Source organism: Pyrus communis, chromosome 16 (genome assembly GCF_963583255.1).
Source record: "Pyrus communis chromosome 16, drPyrComm1.1, whole genome shotgun sequence".
Classification (NCBI taxonomy): Eukaryota; Viridiplantae; Streptophyta; class Magnoliopsida; order Rosales; family Rosaceae; genus Pyrus; species Pyrus communis.
Genome location: NC_084818.1, coordinates 18,345,814 through 18,359,189, shown reverse-complemented (window position 1 = coordinate 18,359,189; position 13,376 = coordinate 18,345,814). Strand labels below are relative to the sequence as shown.

The 13,376-nt window shown below is 41.2% G+C and overlaps 1 protein-coding gene across 1 annotated transcript; it reads left to right on the top strand.

The window, feature by feature from the left end:
* The first annotated feature begins 1,286 nt into the window (after nt 1–1,286).
* On the top strand, nt 1,287–5,516 carry LOC137721488 (probable WRKY transcription factor 13). The gene is made up of 3 exons (XM_068460586.1): nt 1,287–1,807; nt 1,977–2,231; nt 4,963–5,516. The coding sequence occupies exons 1-3, from the start codon at nt 1,428–1,430 to the stop codon at nt 5,138–5,140; spliced, it is 813 nt and encodes a 270-aa protein (XP_068316687.1). The 5' UTR covers nt 1,287–1,427; the 3' UTR covers nt 5,141–5,516.
* Nucleotides 5,517–13,376: the final 7,860 nt, after the last annotated feature.

Here is a 13,376-nt window from a genome sequence, read left to right as displayed (position 1 = left end):
TTTTCTTCAATTTGGATCAATTTGAACGACGTTTTACATCTTGTAAAACTCTAAATCCTCGTACAGGTTTTGGGTAGTTCTCTACTATAAAGGTGATTCTCTTTTGGTAGGTCTCCTCCGAAATTTTATATACTAAAACATGCACAGCTTTGTTAGGTATCTACTGAAATTTTATATAATTCAGCATATACCTGTTGAAAGGGTGCACAATTTCAGTAGATAGTTGTTGAAACCTTATTTCGTGAGTTTGGTATGTAAGGAATGAGGATCCTCTCCCAATACTCTTTGTAAGGATTCTGAGAATCCTTTAATCACATTCGTTCATCGTATATCATCGATCAGAAATCATTGTAATTTTTTTTATTTAAAATTAAATATAAACAATACATGATGAAAATTGACTGCATGATTTATAATAAATGAATGTGATTAGAAGATCCCCGAGATCCTCCCAAAGAGAATCTGAAGATAATCTTCATGCTAGCTAATTTGTATAAGTAAAGTGAGAGTATTAAGATAATTATAAATTGTAATATGTGGTGTATTCATCAAAATGTGGGTGTGCCAATAAACCTTCATGGTAAAAAAAGGGAGAGAATATTTTCATTCATTTTTTATTTTGGTAATCGAATTAATCAAAACAAACAAAAACAACAATCATAATTAAACAAGAGTGTGTGAACAACTAAAAAGAGAGTACTTATTCTATTATGTTAAGAGAACCCTCATTATCAACTTTTTATCACTTTTTTTTTTTCAATTTTGCCCTCACTTTTGATACACAATACTTATATAAGAGGGCAAAATAGTAATTTTATATCTTTTGAGAAAATGACAATCATATTCCCATTTTTCTTATTTTACTCTCATTTTTGATATACAATATTTATATAAAGAGGGCAAAATGATAATTATGTAATATTAAGAAAAATATGCCTTTATTAAAAGATCTCATCATCATTGTCTCACACTCCTTAATCAAAAACAAAAAAGAAAATGAAATTATTCACACACAAAATGTGTGCTCATCTTCTAGTCATTTTTTATAAAAAGGGGACAAGTTAAAAAAAAAAAAAAAACCACTCCTTAATCAAAAACAAAAAAGAAAATGAAATTATTCACACATAAAATGTGTGCTCATCTTCTAGTCATTTTTTATAAAAAAGGGACAAGTTAAAAAAAAAAAAAAGAAAAAAAAAAGAAAAAGAAAAAAGACAAGTAACAAGGGAAAGTGTTAGTCATGTGTTATTTATAGATATTTCGTTATTTCCTTCCAATCATGGTAATTCCCTTTGTTTTTCAATCTATATATCCTTGAAGTTGGAGAGAGACCCTGATGCTTTTAATCTACACTGCGTATGTTTGTTCCTAGATAGATTTCCTTAATCCTTCTCTTCGATTGTCTACACCGTACAAGTGAGAGATAGATGGCATCTAGAACGTCCCAGGCAGCCGTTCTCAACCAGCAGCAGCAGCTGGGTTTGTTTGAGAATCAAGAGGGAGAGGGTTGTAATACACAGATGGGTTTCTTTCCTTTCCCATCAAACTTGATCTTTTCGTCGTTGCCGGTTTTAGGTCACCAATCTCTCAAAGGTGGCTTCAGCACGGCTAGCATAGCTTCTGATGATGCACCTTCAACTACCACTCTCTCTGAAACCCTAGTCCCCCGGCCATCACTTACTCCTCCTCCTCTAAGGCATAAACAAGATCATAACATCACTACTACTAGTTCTGAATTTGGCGGTGGAGGAGGAGGAGGAGCCCATGCCCATCTCCTTTCTTTGCAAAGATCCACCGCAAATCTCTGGTAAAATAATATCAATTATATATATTAAGCAGCTATTTCCCCAGCTACTTAATCACCATGCAGTCTTCTCGAATGTCTCCTTTTAATTATACTCTTACATAACATCAATACTATTAATCATGTAAATATATACCGAAATCATTTATCTGCGTGTTTATATATATTCTAGGGCATGGGGAGACGTGAATGATGATCGTGATGAGTACTGCTTGAACAGCAAGAGATCAAGCGGCGGAGACGACCACCATCATCCTTATTTAGGAGGGGTTTCAGCAATGAAGATGAAGAAGATGAAGGCAATTAGGAGGAAGGTGAGGGAGCCTAGGTTTTGCTTCAAAACCCTGAGCGATGTGGATGTGCTTGATGATGGTTACAAGTGGAGAAAGTACGGACAGAAAGTGGTAAAGAACACACAGCATCCAAGGTATATTGCATCAAAATTCAGATTGTACTGATCATTTTCCTCTCTCCTTTCCTTCCATTTTTTTTGCTTTAATCACTCCAATTTTTTTATTTATTTTCAAGTCTTGTTGGATATATTAGCTCTCTACTACTTGTACCCATTAGACATAATGTGTTCCTTTTTTCTCGTTTTTCTCTTTTTTCTCTCTTTCCTTCTTTTTCTCTTTTATTATTGTCATTGGTATCATTGTCTGTCATCATTAGGCTTTTGCAGGCTAGGCTTGGCGCTGCAGATTTGATGGTTATTGTAGCAAGAGCAAAAGCAATTTCTAAAAGAGAACTATAATTATTACTACTCTTCAAAGATGAAATTCATATGTTATAAAATTCATTTAGTTTGCAAAGATTGATCAATTATACAAAGGTTACCAGTTAATCATCATATATATGCCAAAGCCGAATAATTAAGGGGTTGGATAATATTTCTTAATCACTTTTTCATCACATATTGAATTAATGTACCTTCCAAAAATTAGATTCCATTGAAGAAAGCTGTTAGTAAGAACAAGATTACGAATCATCATCAGTACCTTAGGAGAAGTACTAGCTAGTATATATACTGCATAAGTGGAGCTTCACCACTTTAGTGACCATGTTTAATAATGATGAAATTAATTCATATTCTCAAATTGGTTTTATAGTGGAACCTTAACTTTCTCATGATATCAGAGCAGGTTGTTCTACGTGTGAAGCCAATGGCCACACGCACTCCACGTCACCCTGTTTTTGTGTTGTCCACGTGTTTGACTTGAAAATTAGCCACACGTAAGAGGGCGTATTGAGAATGAATCCCACTTGATAAAGGAAGGGACCTTGCATGAACTTGAGCTATTTTCTATATTGTTAATGGTTTTATAAAGAAACCTCAACTTTCTTTAAAAAAAAAAGAAAAACAAAATTACCGAATGGGCCTAAGTTATACCGGAATTTAGGAAACTTTGCATGCCTCTAGGGCATGCCTGGGTACACACATTGTACTAATTCTCTACAGATTCAGATGTCAAAATATATATATGTATATTTATAAATTTCGCCTGCCAGTGTCAGTCGAGACTGTTGATCTTGGTTAGGTATAATCTTGTTTAAATCTGTGCATTGCACAATTAAGTCTGTCAAACTTATATAACTTGTTTAATTATTAGACAAGAGAATATTACCTTAATTACATATAATATATGACATGTCTGAAGCAGTTTTTTTTTATTCTTTTTATATTTGCATTGACATTCTTCCTCCACTTTTGTCACCATAGGAGTTGAAATTAAGCGCAGCAAAATTCTACAGAAATGATTTGAACCTTGAATGTGTCTGTATATATAGCATGCACAATCATATGTGATAGGCCTCATTTGTTGAATTGTATGGTCTCCTGTTTTCTTCAGAAATGATTAATTGGGGTGTTCAATTATATTGTATACAATGTCATTTTTTGGAAAAGAAATGTATACAATGTCAAAAGTAGGAATTATGATTGACATATATTTATAATATCTTGCAAAATATCAAAAACACCTACCCCAAGCTGAACTTAACTAGGACTTTTTACTGTTGATGAATAATTGAGTCAGTAAATCCACCTCTGAAATGGTCTGTCATAAGCATTTAAATTGTTCCATAGGAGTTTGGGTGTGTTAAGTTAGATGGAGCAGTTTGGGGAAAAAAAAAAAATAAAAGAAAATTTGGTAGCGAACTCGATGACGGGATCGGAGTCAAACCATTAGCTTAGTAACTTAAGCCGTCCAAATTTTCACGAATAGTAAGAGTTGGGAGAGAGTAGGAAGAGAGTTTTATACTACGTGTATTATTGGACTATATAAAAAGTCAATAATATGAGTATTGATTATTAGTCAGTACTCAAGTATTATCTTTTTTATATACAATGTGAAGTTGGCCTTGCAAAGGTGTGGTTACTAGTTATTACCAATATACCATTGATTAGATTGACTTTCCGTAGGAGATCAATCTAAGAGCAGATCAAAATTTTGTGTGGAGGAGTTTGTAGGGAAGAAAAATTAAGAGTTTGTAGAATCCTGTAGTCAACAAATTGAATTATAAGCAAACATGTGAGTGTGTTTCATCTATTTAATTAAAGGGAAATCGTTTTTATTTTGCTAAAGTATCCAGGAATCATATTTTGACTTGGAATTTCGAGGTTGAATAGGTCCCACAAGTGGGTCCTCTTTTGATTTCATTCCCTAAATTGTTTGTTATAAGCTCTGAAAATTTTAAAAGAAATTCTAAGAGACTGTCTCAAAAATTCTAAGAGATTGTCTCAAAAGTACGATTCTTATGAATTCTTTGTCAGTTTATATTTTGACATAATGTTTTATAATGTTGATATGGAAAATAACTAAACTGTGAGGTGGCATAGAGTGAATGGAAAGTCCCACTTTCAAAAAACCATCCTTAGCATTTCTCAAATTTTAAACCGAGCATGCTAGCCAGGTCAGTTGAAGAGCTTTTGACATTTCTCAGGCCTGAAGTGCAATTAGTCTTTAGCACTAATTATTATGAGAATTTCACTTGGTTTCGTAATTGCATTTCACTTCGTATAAGCTTACAATTCTCTTTTTATATTTTCACAAGCTTGATGAATCCTCATCTTTTTTGAATTCCAGAAAAGCAAAAAATATACAGCCTTGACTGTTTCTTGTTACTGAACTAACGTACCTTTCTGTTTAATCAAATTGCAGGAGTTACTATCGTTGTACGATGGATAACTGCCGCGTAAAGAAACGAGTAGAGCGCTTAGCCGAGGACCCGAGGATGGTGATCACAACATATGAAGGGAGACACGTGCATTCTCCATCTCATGATCTTGAGGATCAAGATTCACGATCTCCGTCTCACCTAAACAACTTCTTCTGGTAGTATATTAACTCGTAATAGGCTCATGAGCTCTTGTTTTTGCTTTTGTTTTCAATTCTGGTTTTTGTTTTGTTTTGGTATTTTTATATTGTGTTGGGTTTATGGATTCCAAACGATCGCCCTTGTGTTATCCCTAACTTGCTGCACTCTGGTTGTGTATGCACGTGTACTTAGATGTTGCTGTGTCTTTAACTGCATGCATTGGATAAAATTTTATGTGTATCTAGAACACAAAGCGGTATATTAAATAGAGGGACAACAGAAAATATACTTTAGAATGCGATATATCATTCACTTATATTATAGCACATGTTATACTAGCTTGTGTTCTGATCACACATAAAAATTTCTCAATGCATTGGAGATTAATAATAAACATGCATGGGCTTGGATACCTGGTTTTGCTAGGCCTCCTATTCTATTAAGGTAATGAAAATAATACTATTGTTTCTTTTACTCCCAAATTTTGTAGAGCCTTCACCATCTAATATAGTTCTGAATTATCAGTCATGAATTTTACTGATCTGTTCGCCATTCATTTGGGGTTAAGATTTATTTTTAAGAGCAATTGTGAAATTGTAAAAAATTGAGGTTTCATCATAAAACTAATTGGCTATAAAAGTAGGAACTCAAATACATGCAAGGTCTCTTTTCTTTAATGTGGGATTCATATTTTCAACAAAAATCACAAAACCTTGTTCTGTTGTTAGCCATGCACGTCAATTAAATTTATTTTATTTATGGCGTTTATTGGAAAGAAAGAAATGATCTCATGATAGTTTCAATAATAATTCTTTTGACATAATTACTTGTATAGATCTGAGTTAAGGTTAGTTTGGTATTGCTGTACGTGTTTAAAAAAAAAGAAAAAAAATTCCTTATGTTATGTTGTGAGAACAAACAGCTATAAAATAAATTTGTTGAGTGTTTGGTAAACATTTTTTGTAAAAATGCTTTTAACCAAAAAAAAAAAAAAAACAAAGTGCTTGGAGTATTTGGTAAACTTTTATATGAATATATTAATTGATTAAAAATGATATTGACACACCCCGACCGAGATCGGAGCGTGCTGGCCGTCACTCAAAGGTGACGTAGCCATGTGCACGTGCGGAAGCTAGTAAGTAGTAATATAAAGGTACAAATAATTAAAAACTAGCATACAAGTACTAGAATAAGTGCTAGTTAGTGCGATACAAATTCAGAGCAGGTCTATAGCAGTCCAAAAAAACGACAACAGTAGTACGCCCGAAGGCGACCCTACAATGTGGAGTGTCTGTCAGAACGCCAAAAAGCTCTCAAGGGAAACCACCGCAACGGCTAAGCAACTAGAACCTGGAGGGGCGCAAAACAAAAGCGTGAGTGGGCAAAAACAAAGCTCTTCGAAAACCATTTCATAAAATACATTCTAACCCCTCACCGTAAAACCTGTATATTTCCCAGGAAATAAACATATGTACGTATGTATAGATATGCCCAACATGCTCAAGGGTATGCCAATCATGCTCAAGATATGCCATGTCAAAACCTCGTAATGAAATGTATGTGCTCAGGTATGAATCATATCAATAACATAACATCTGGCAGCCGGAGTCACCTAACGTGACCTGTACGGCTGCATATAGAGCTCAATCTCAAACTCAACAACTGAACCTGCCCACGAGTCGGAACCACTCTAGGTGGTCTGTACGACAGGCCTGGGTGTAATACATATATACGCTCTAGTGCTACGATCACGTGAAGGCTGTGCGAATAATCGCGGGTCACCTACGAGTCGGAACCACCTAATGTGGTCTGTACGACAGGCTTATGCACCTAACTTGGATCCAAGCTGAGCGTGTGGTGCGGGAGGTGAACATCACGTGAAGGACTGTGCCCTACTCTGGGCGGGAGCACTAACACCGGGGGTGCAGGTTATGAGCTCTCTAAGTCTCTCAAACTACTGCTGAAAGTAAATATGCTTACCACTTACCTGGCACTTACCTGTGCGTCCACAGCACCCAATATGCATATATATGTATGCCACTACTAATGCGTGCAATGATGCATAAACGATAACAATAACATGCATGGTATAAGGCAAATAACCCTTTTTAATTCAATTTCTGGGAATATAGATGTATATAGGTATATACGGAAAACAAAAGCCCACTCACTGGTATGTAGAAGGGTCGTAGCCCCCCTGTCTCGCGTGTGCACGCTCGTCCTCTGGGTACGTGTCACCTAAATGCGAAACAACTATAAAAACGTTAACTTTAAAGCACATAACCCGTTTCTTGTAATAACTTCTCATACATTGCTCAAAATGGACAAATGAATATACCCACGTGCTCTACACAACCTCAGGATCACAACCATATTTTTAGAAAAATTTTTGGACCCCGCACGCGCCCCCACGCGCCAGCACAGGCACGGACCTACGCGCCCCCCCACGCGCGGCCACGTGCCAGGCACACTGACGGTGTCAACAGACGCCGTCAGGAATATTCCGTTAAACTGACGGAATATTCCGTTAAAACTAACCGGATCCGTTAACGGCGTTAGGAATATTCCGTCAGAATTGACGGAATATTCCGTCACCTTCTTCATTCGAACGCCGGCGACGTCACCGGCGCCGGAAACTGGGAAAACCTGCAACTAGGGTTTTCTCGCTCGTTTCTCGACCGTTTTTCGTGATTCTTGGACCAAATGAAAGCCCTAGACTAGTAGAACATGTCCCAACAAGTTTTAAGGGCTAAAACTAAGAGATTATACCTGTGCAAATTCTCCAAAACCGGCCAACTTCGAGCAGGACGATCCCGACGTCCAAATTCGTCCAACGAAGTACTCCGAGGCTCCTGGGAACCTCACAAACACAACTACGAGCTCAGAAAACCCAAAAACTTAATGTATAACTTTTGCATGAACAGTACTCAAAACGGACATCGTCGAATCGACGTGAAAACTATGTGTTTCTCACCTGAAAATGCTACGGTTGTGTTCCCCTCGACCTCACGAGCTCAAATGTGTCCTTGGTTTCCTCGATCCACCACAGTTTGAGGGGTATGTGTGTTGGTCCGTACGTTTTTGGAAGAAGAAGAAGAAGAAAGGGAGAGAGAGAGAGACACGGGACAGAGACAGAGAGAGGGTGAAGAGAGACAGTGTATGTGCAGGTGTGTGTGTGTGGCCCAAAGCTTGCCAACACCACACAAAGTAACCAAAAACAATAATACGAAAACCAACTAGGGGTAAAAAGGTCATTTCCTAAGCACATTTCTGATATTTTCGGGACGGGATGTCACAACCTTCCCACCTTAAAAGAATTTCGTCCCGAAATTCAAAACAACAACGCAGCAACCCCCTAGTAGTCAAAGAACAATCGAGGGTACAAATCCCTCATCCGATCCTCTGTCTCCCACGTAGCTTCTTCGACTGAATGGTTTCTCCACAGAACCTTCACTAAATTCACTGTCTTGTTCCTTAGGACCTTCTCTTTCCGATTAATGATCGTCACCGGTTCCTCGTCGTACGTCAAATCTGGGTTAATCTCAAGCGGTTGAGGAGGTATCACGTGAGATGGATCAGCAACATAGTGTCGGAGCATGGACACGTGAAAAACATTATGCACTCTAGCCAACTCCGGAGGCAACTCCAACCTGTAAGCTACCTCACCAACTCGTTCTGTGACTACGTATGGTCCGATGTACCTGGGGCTCAACTTCCCTTTCTTTCCGAACCGCACAACACCTCTCCACGGTGAAAGCTTCAGAAATACCCAGTCTCCGACCTCATATGTTCTGTCCGTAGCATGCCGATCCGCTAGACTCTTCTGCCTGTCCTGGGCTACTTTCAGGTTAGACTTAATCACCTGAACATTCTGAGTAGTCTCCTCAACAATCTCTGGACCTACTAAGACTCTTTCTCCAACCTCTGACCAACACAACGGTGTGCGACAAGCTCTGCCATACAAGGCCTCAAATGGCGCCATGCCAATGCTTGAATGAAAACTGTTGTTGTAAGCGAATTCCATCAAATCTAACCGCTGGTGCCAAGCATCACCAAACTGCAACACCGAAGCTCGCAGCATATCCTCCAAGGTCTGAATAGTTCTCTCTGACTGCCCGTCGGTCTGTGGATGATATGCCGTACTATAAAGTAATCTCGTGCCCAAAGCTTCCTGGAAAGCTACCCAAAACTTCGATGTAAATCGTGGATCTCGATCCGAAATAATGCTCACAGGGACACCGTGGTACTTCACAACCTTCGAGATGAACAACTCCGCTAAACGGCTCAAAGAATACTTCTCTCTTACCGGAATAAAATGAGCCGACTTAGTGAGTCGATCAACGATCACCCAAATGCCGTCAAAGCCATTACGTGTACGCGGGAGCTTGTACACAAAATCCATGGTGATATTTTCCCATTTCCACTCCGGAACCGGAAGTGGCTGCAACAACCCAAACGGCTTCTTCCTTTCTGCTTTAACTTGCTGACAAACAGCACATCGGCTCACATACTCGGCTATCTCCCTCTTCATACTTGGCCAATAATAAAACGGTCGAATGGTATGATACATTTTCGTAGCTCCCGGATGCATGGCATAAGCCGAGATATGTGCTTCATCGAGAATTTCTTTCTTCAACTCCACACTCTTAGGCACGAACATTCTACCTTCTAGCATCAACATGCCATCCGAATCACGAACTCTGAGGTCTCGCCTCTTTCCTTGATCTCGAGCTTGAACAAGTTCTTGAGTCTCCTGATCAGCTACTTGGGCTTCAAGCACCCGATCAACAAGTATCGGCCTAACTTGAAAATTAGCAAGTAATGCCACATCTCGATCTTCGGCTTCTAGCCTTACTCCCGTAGTACGCAAGTCCACCAAAAGAGGAGCACGACTAGCGTACAACGCGTTAATACGGCCCTGCGACTTCCTGCTAAGTGCATCAGCCACTACGTTCGCACGACCAGGATGATAATCAATCGTGCAATCGTAATCGCTGAGCAACTCCAACCACCTCCGCTGACGAAGATTAAGTTCTTTCTGAGTAAAGAGATACTGGAGACTCTTGTGATCTGTAAAGATCCTGCACTTTTCCCCGTAAAGATAGTGTCTCCACAACTTCAACGCAAAGATGATAGCAGCCAACTCCAAGTCATGTGTAGGGTAATTCATCTCATGAGGTTTCAACTGCCGCGAAGCATAAGCAATCACCCTACCATGCTGCATCAATACACATCCCAAACCATTTAAGGAAGCATCACTGTAAACCTCGAAATCACCACTATCGTCTGGGAGTGCCAAAACAGGTGCATGAGTGAGACAATGCTTCAACCGCTGGAAACTCTGCTCACACCTATTATCCCACTCAAATTTAACATCCTTCCTCGTTAACCTCGTCAGTGGTAAGGCAATCACCGAAAAATCCTTAACGAATCTCCGATAATACCCTGCCAAACCAAGGAAACTTCTCACCTCGGTGACGGTTCGCGGTTGCTCCCAACTCTCTACCGCTGCAACCTTCTGAGGGTCAACCAAAATACCCTGAGCAGAAATGACGTGCCCCAAGAATGCAACTTGATCTAACCAGAACTGGCACTTGCTAAACTTAGCATATAACTGGTGTTCCCTCAACCTTTTCAACACCAAAGTAAGATGTCGAACATGCTCCGCTTTCGACTTAGAATACACCAGAATATCGTCAATGAAAACAATGACAAATCTATCCAAGTAAGGCTGGAATACTCGGTTCATCAAATCCATAAAGGCGGCTGGTGCATTCGTCAACCCAAATGGCATAACCAGAAACTCGTAATGACCATAACGAGTCCTGAACGCCGTCTTAGGGACATCATCCCTACTGATCTTCAGCTGATAGTAACCAGACCTCAAGTCTATTTTAGAGAACACACAAGCACCTCTCAGCTGATCGAACAAATCATCGATACAAGGCAATGGATAACGGTTTTTAATCGTCACCCGATTGAGTTGCCTGTAGTCGATGCACAGCCTCAAAGTTCCATCCTTCTTCCTCACAAACAACACTGGAGCGCCCCAAGGCGAAGTACTAGGCTGGATAAATCCCTTATCTACTAACTCCTGCAGCTGAACTTTCAATTCCCTTAACTCCGCGGGAGCCATACGATAAGGAGTTAAAGAAATAGGATTAGTACCTGGAAGCAACTCAATGGTGAACTCTACGTCTCGATCTGGGGGTAAACCAGGTAAATCCTCGGGGAATACATCAGGGAAGTGTCTGACCACTCTCACATCCTCCACTCTGCTAGTAACAGCCTCCTCCAGCATCACATGAGCCAGATACCCCTGACAACCCTTAGTTAACAACTTTTTCGCTCGAAGCGCCGAAATAACGCCATATCTCACCCCACTCTGTTCACCCACAAAAGCAACCACAGGTAGTCCAGGTCGGTGAAACGTAACTACCTTCCCGTAACAATCAATGTTGGCACGATAGAAGTGTAACCAATCCGTGCCCAGAATCACGTCAAAGTCCACAATATCTAACGGGATAAGATCAGCTGACAAAGCAACTCCCTCTACGATCACTGGACATCCTGGGTACACACAATCTACGACACAACTCTCTCCTTTAGGCATAACAAACTCTAAATCATACCCTAGAGGTGTGGGGCGAGGTTGCGTCACTTGAGCAAACGTATGAGAAATTACGGAATGTGTAGCTCCACAATCAATTAAGACTCTAGCAAAACAACCAAGAATGTTCAACGTACCCATAATCAAGTCTGGGTTGTTCTGAGCGTCCTGCAGAGAAATATTGTGAAGACGCCCCTGTCCCTGCTGACGCCCACCGCGGCCTCTGCTCGCCTAAACACTGCGTCCCTGAGCACCACGCCCCTGACTGGGCTGGCCCGACTGTCTCGAAGATCCTGCACTGCTAGTGGCAATCTCCCCCTGCTGATACTGTCCTCCCTGATACCACTGTGAACCACCCGCTGGGGCTGGAGGATACGGCATATAGCCGCCTGAATACTGGGGATAGCCACCCTGGGAATAGGGATCCTGAGGGTACTGATACTGCCCCGGAGCATAAGGGACAGCATCACCCTGATAGTGGTAAGCACCACCTCGACCCGTCTGGTCGTAATTACTATGACCCTGGATCTGCTGGAGTGGTGCAGGCGGTGGCATAAAGGTCTGCTGTGGTTTCTGCTGCTGCTGACCCTGGGGACAATTCGCCGCTCTATGTCCCACCTGTCCACATGTGAAGCACCCGTTGCTACCACGTCTACACTCGCCAAAATGCCGGTTGTTACACCTACGACAAACTGGGGCTCTGCCTCGCCCACCATCGCCCTGCCTCTGGCCTCTAGCGCCACCATCAAATCTACCTCCACGACCCTGTCCAGTGGCACTGAAGCCACCACTCGAAGAACTAGAACTAGCTCCACCTCTCTTGAAGTTCTGAGTCTGACGGGGCCCGAGCGATGCCTGACCTCTGCCTTTGTCATCTTTCTTCTAGTTGCCGTCCATCTCTTCATCAGTATCGCTCGACATATTCTCGGAATCCTCGATCCTCAACAGTATCTCATAGAAGTCCCGGTAAGTCTCACTGTGGACCGTTGACGCCATAGAACGCCACTTCTTCCTGGTGCCCAGATGGAAAAGACGGAGCATCTCCGCCGGATTACCAGCGACATCAGGGTGATAACGGGACAAGTCCGTAAACTTACGGTAGTACTCATTCGCTGACATCTTCCGCTGTTTCAGTTCGGAAAACTCCTGTTTCTTACGGTCGATGTACTCAGGGGGGACATACCTTCTCCTAAACAACCTCGTAAAAACATTCCAATCAACCCTCTGATCCGGAGTCAACCTACGAAGCTCCTGCTCCCACCAAGCGGCCGACTCCGTATCTAGAAACCAAGCGGTCGTCTCGACCCACCTCTCCATAGGCAAGTTCCCCTGATTATGCAGCACCCGGAAAGTCTTCTCTATGTGTTCTAACCAGCGCTCTGCGCTCTCGGGTCCCTCACTGCCCTTAAACTTATCCAGCTTCAAATTGTACATAGTCTCCAGAGGAGTCCTCTGGGGAGGGCGCATCACTGCCTGAAGGGCTGTAGCAAAAGCTTCCCCCAACTGAGTAATATCGGGGAAACTAGGCTCAGAAGAGCGACGGGGTTCCCGACGAGGCGGCATAGTTCTGACAGAAGACACCAAAATTATTAGAATACTCACAAGGACACAGGACTGCCAAACCTAGGCTCTGATACCAAACTGACA

What these genes read in the sequence shown, in the direction of transcription:
- LOC137721488 (XM_068460586.1), top strand. Translation starts at nt 1,428, where the DNA reads ATGGCATCTAGAACGTCCCAGGCAGCCGTTCTCAACCAGCAGCAGCAG. An exon ending in AGATCCACCGCAAATCTCTG is followed by an intron (nt 1,808 to 1,976) that starts GTAAAATAATAT and finishes TATATATTCTAG; the next exon opens with GGCATGGGGAGACGTGAATG. An exon ending in AAGAACACACAGCATCCAAG is followed by an intron (nt 2,232 to 4,962) that starts GTATATTGCATC and finishes ATCAAATTGCAG; the next exon opens with GAGTTACTATCGTTGTACGA.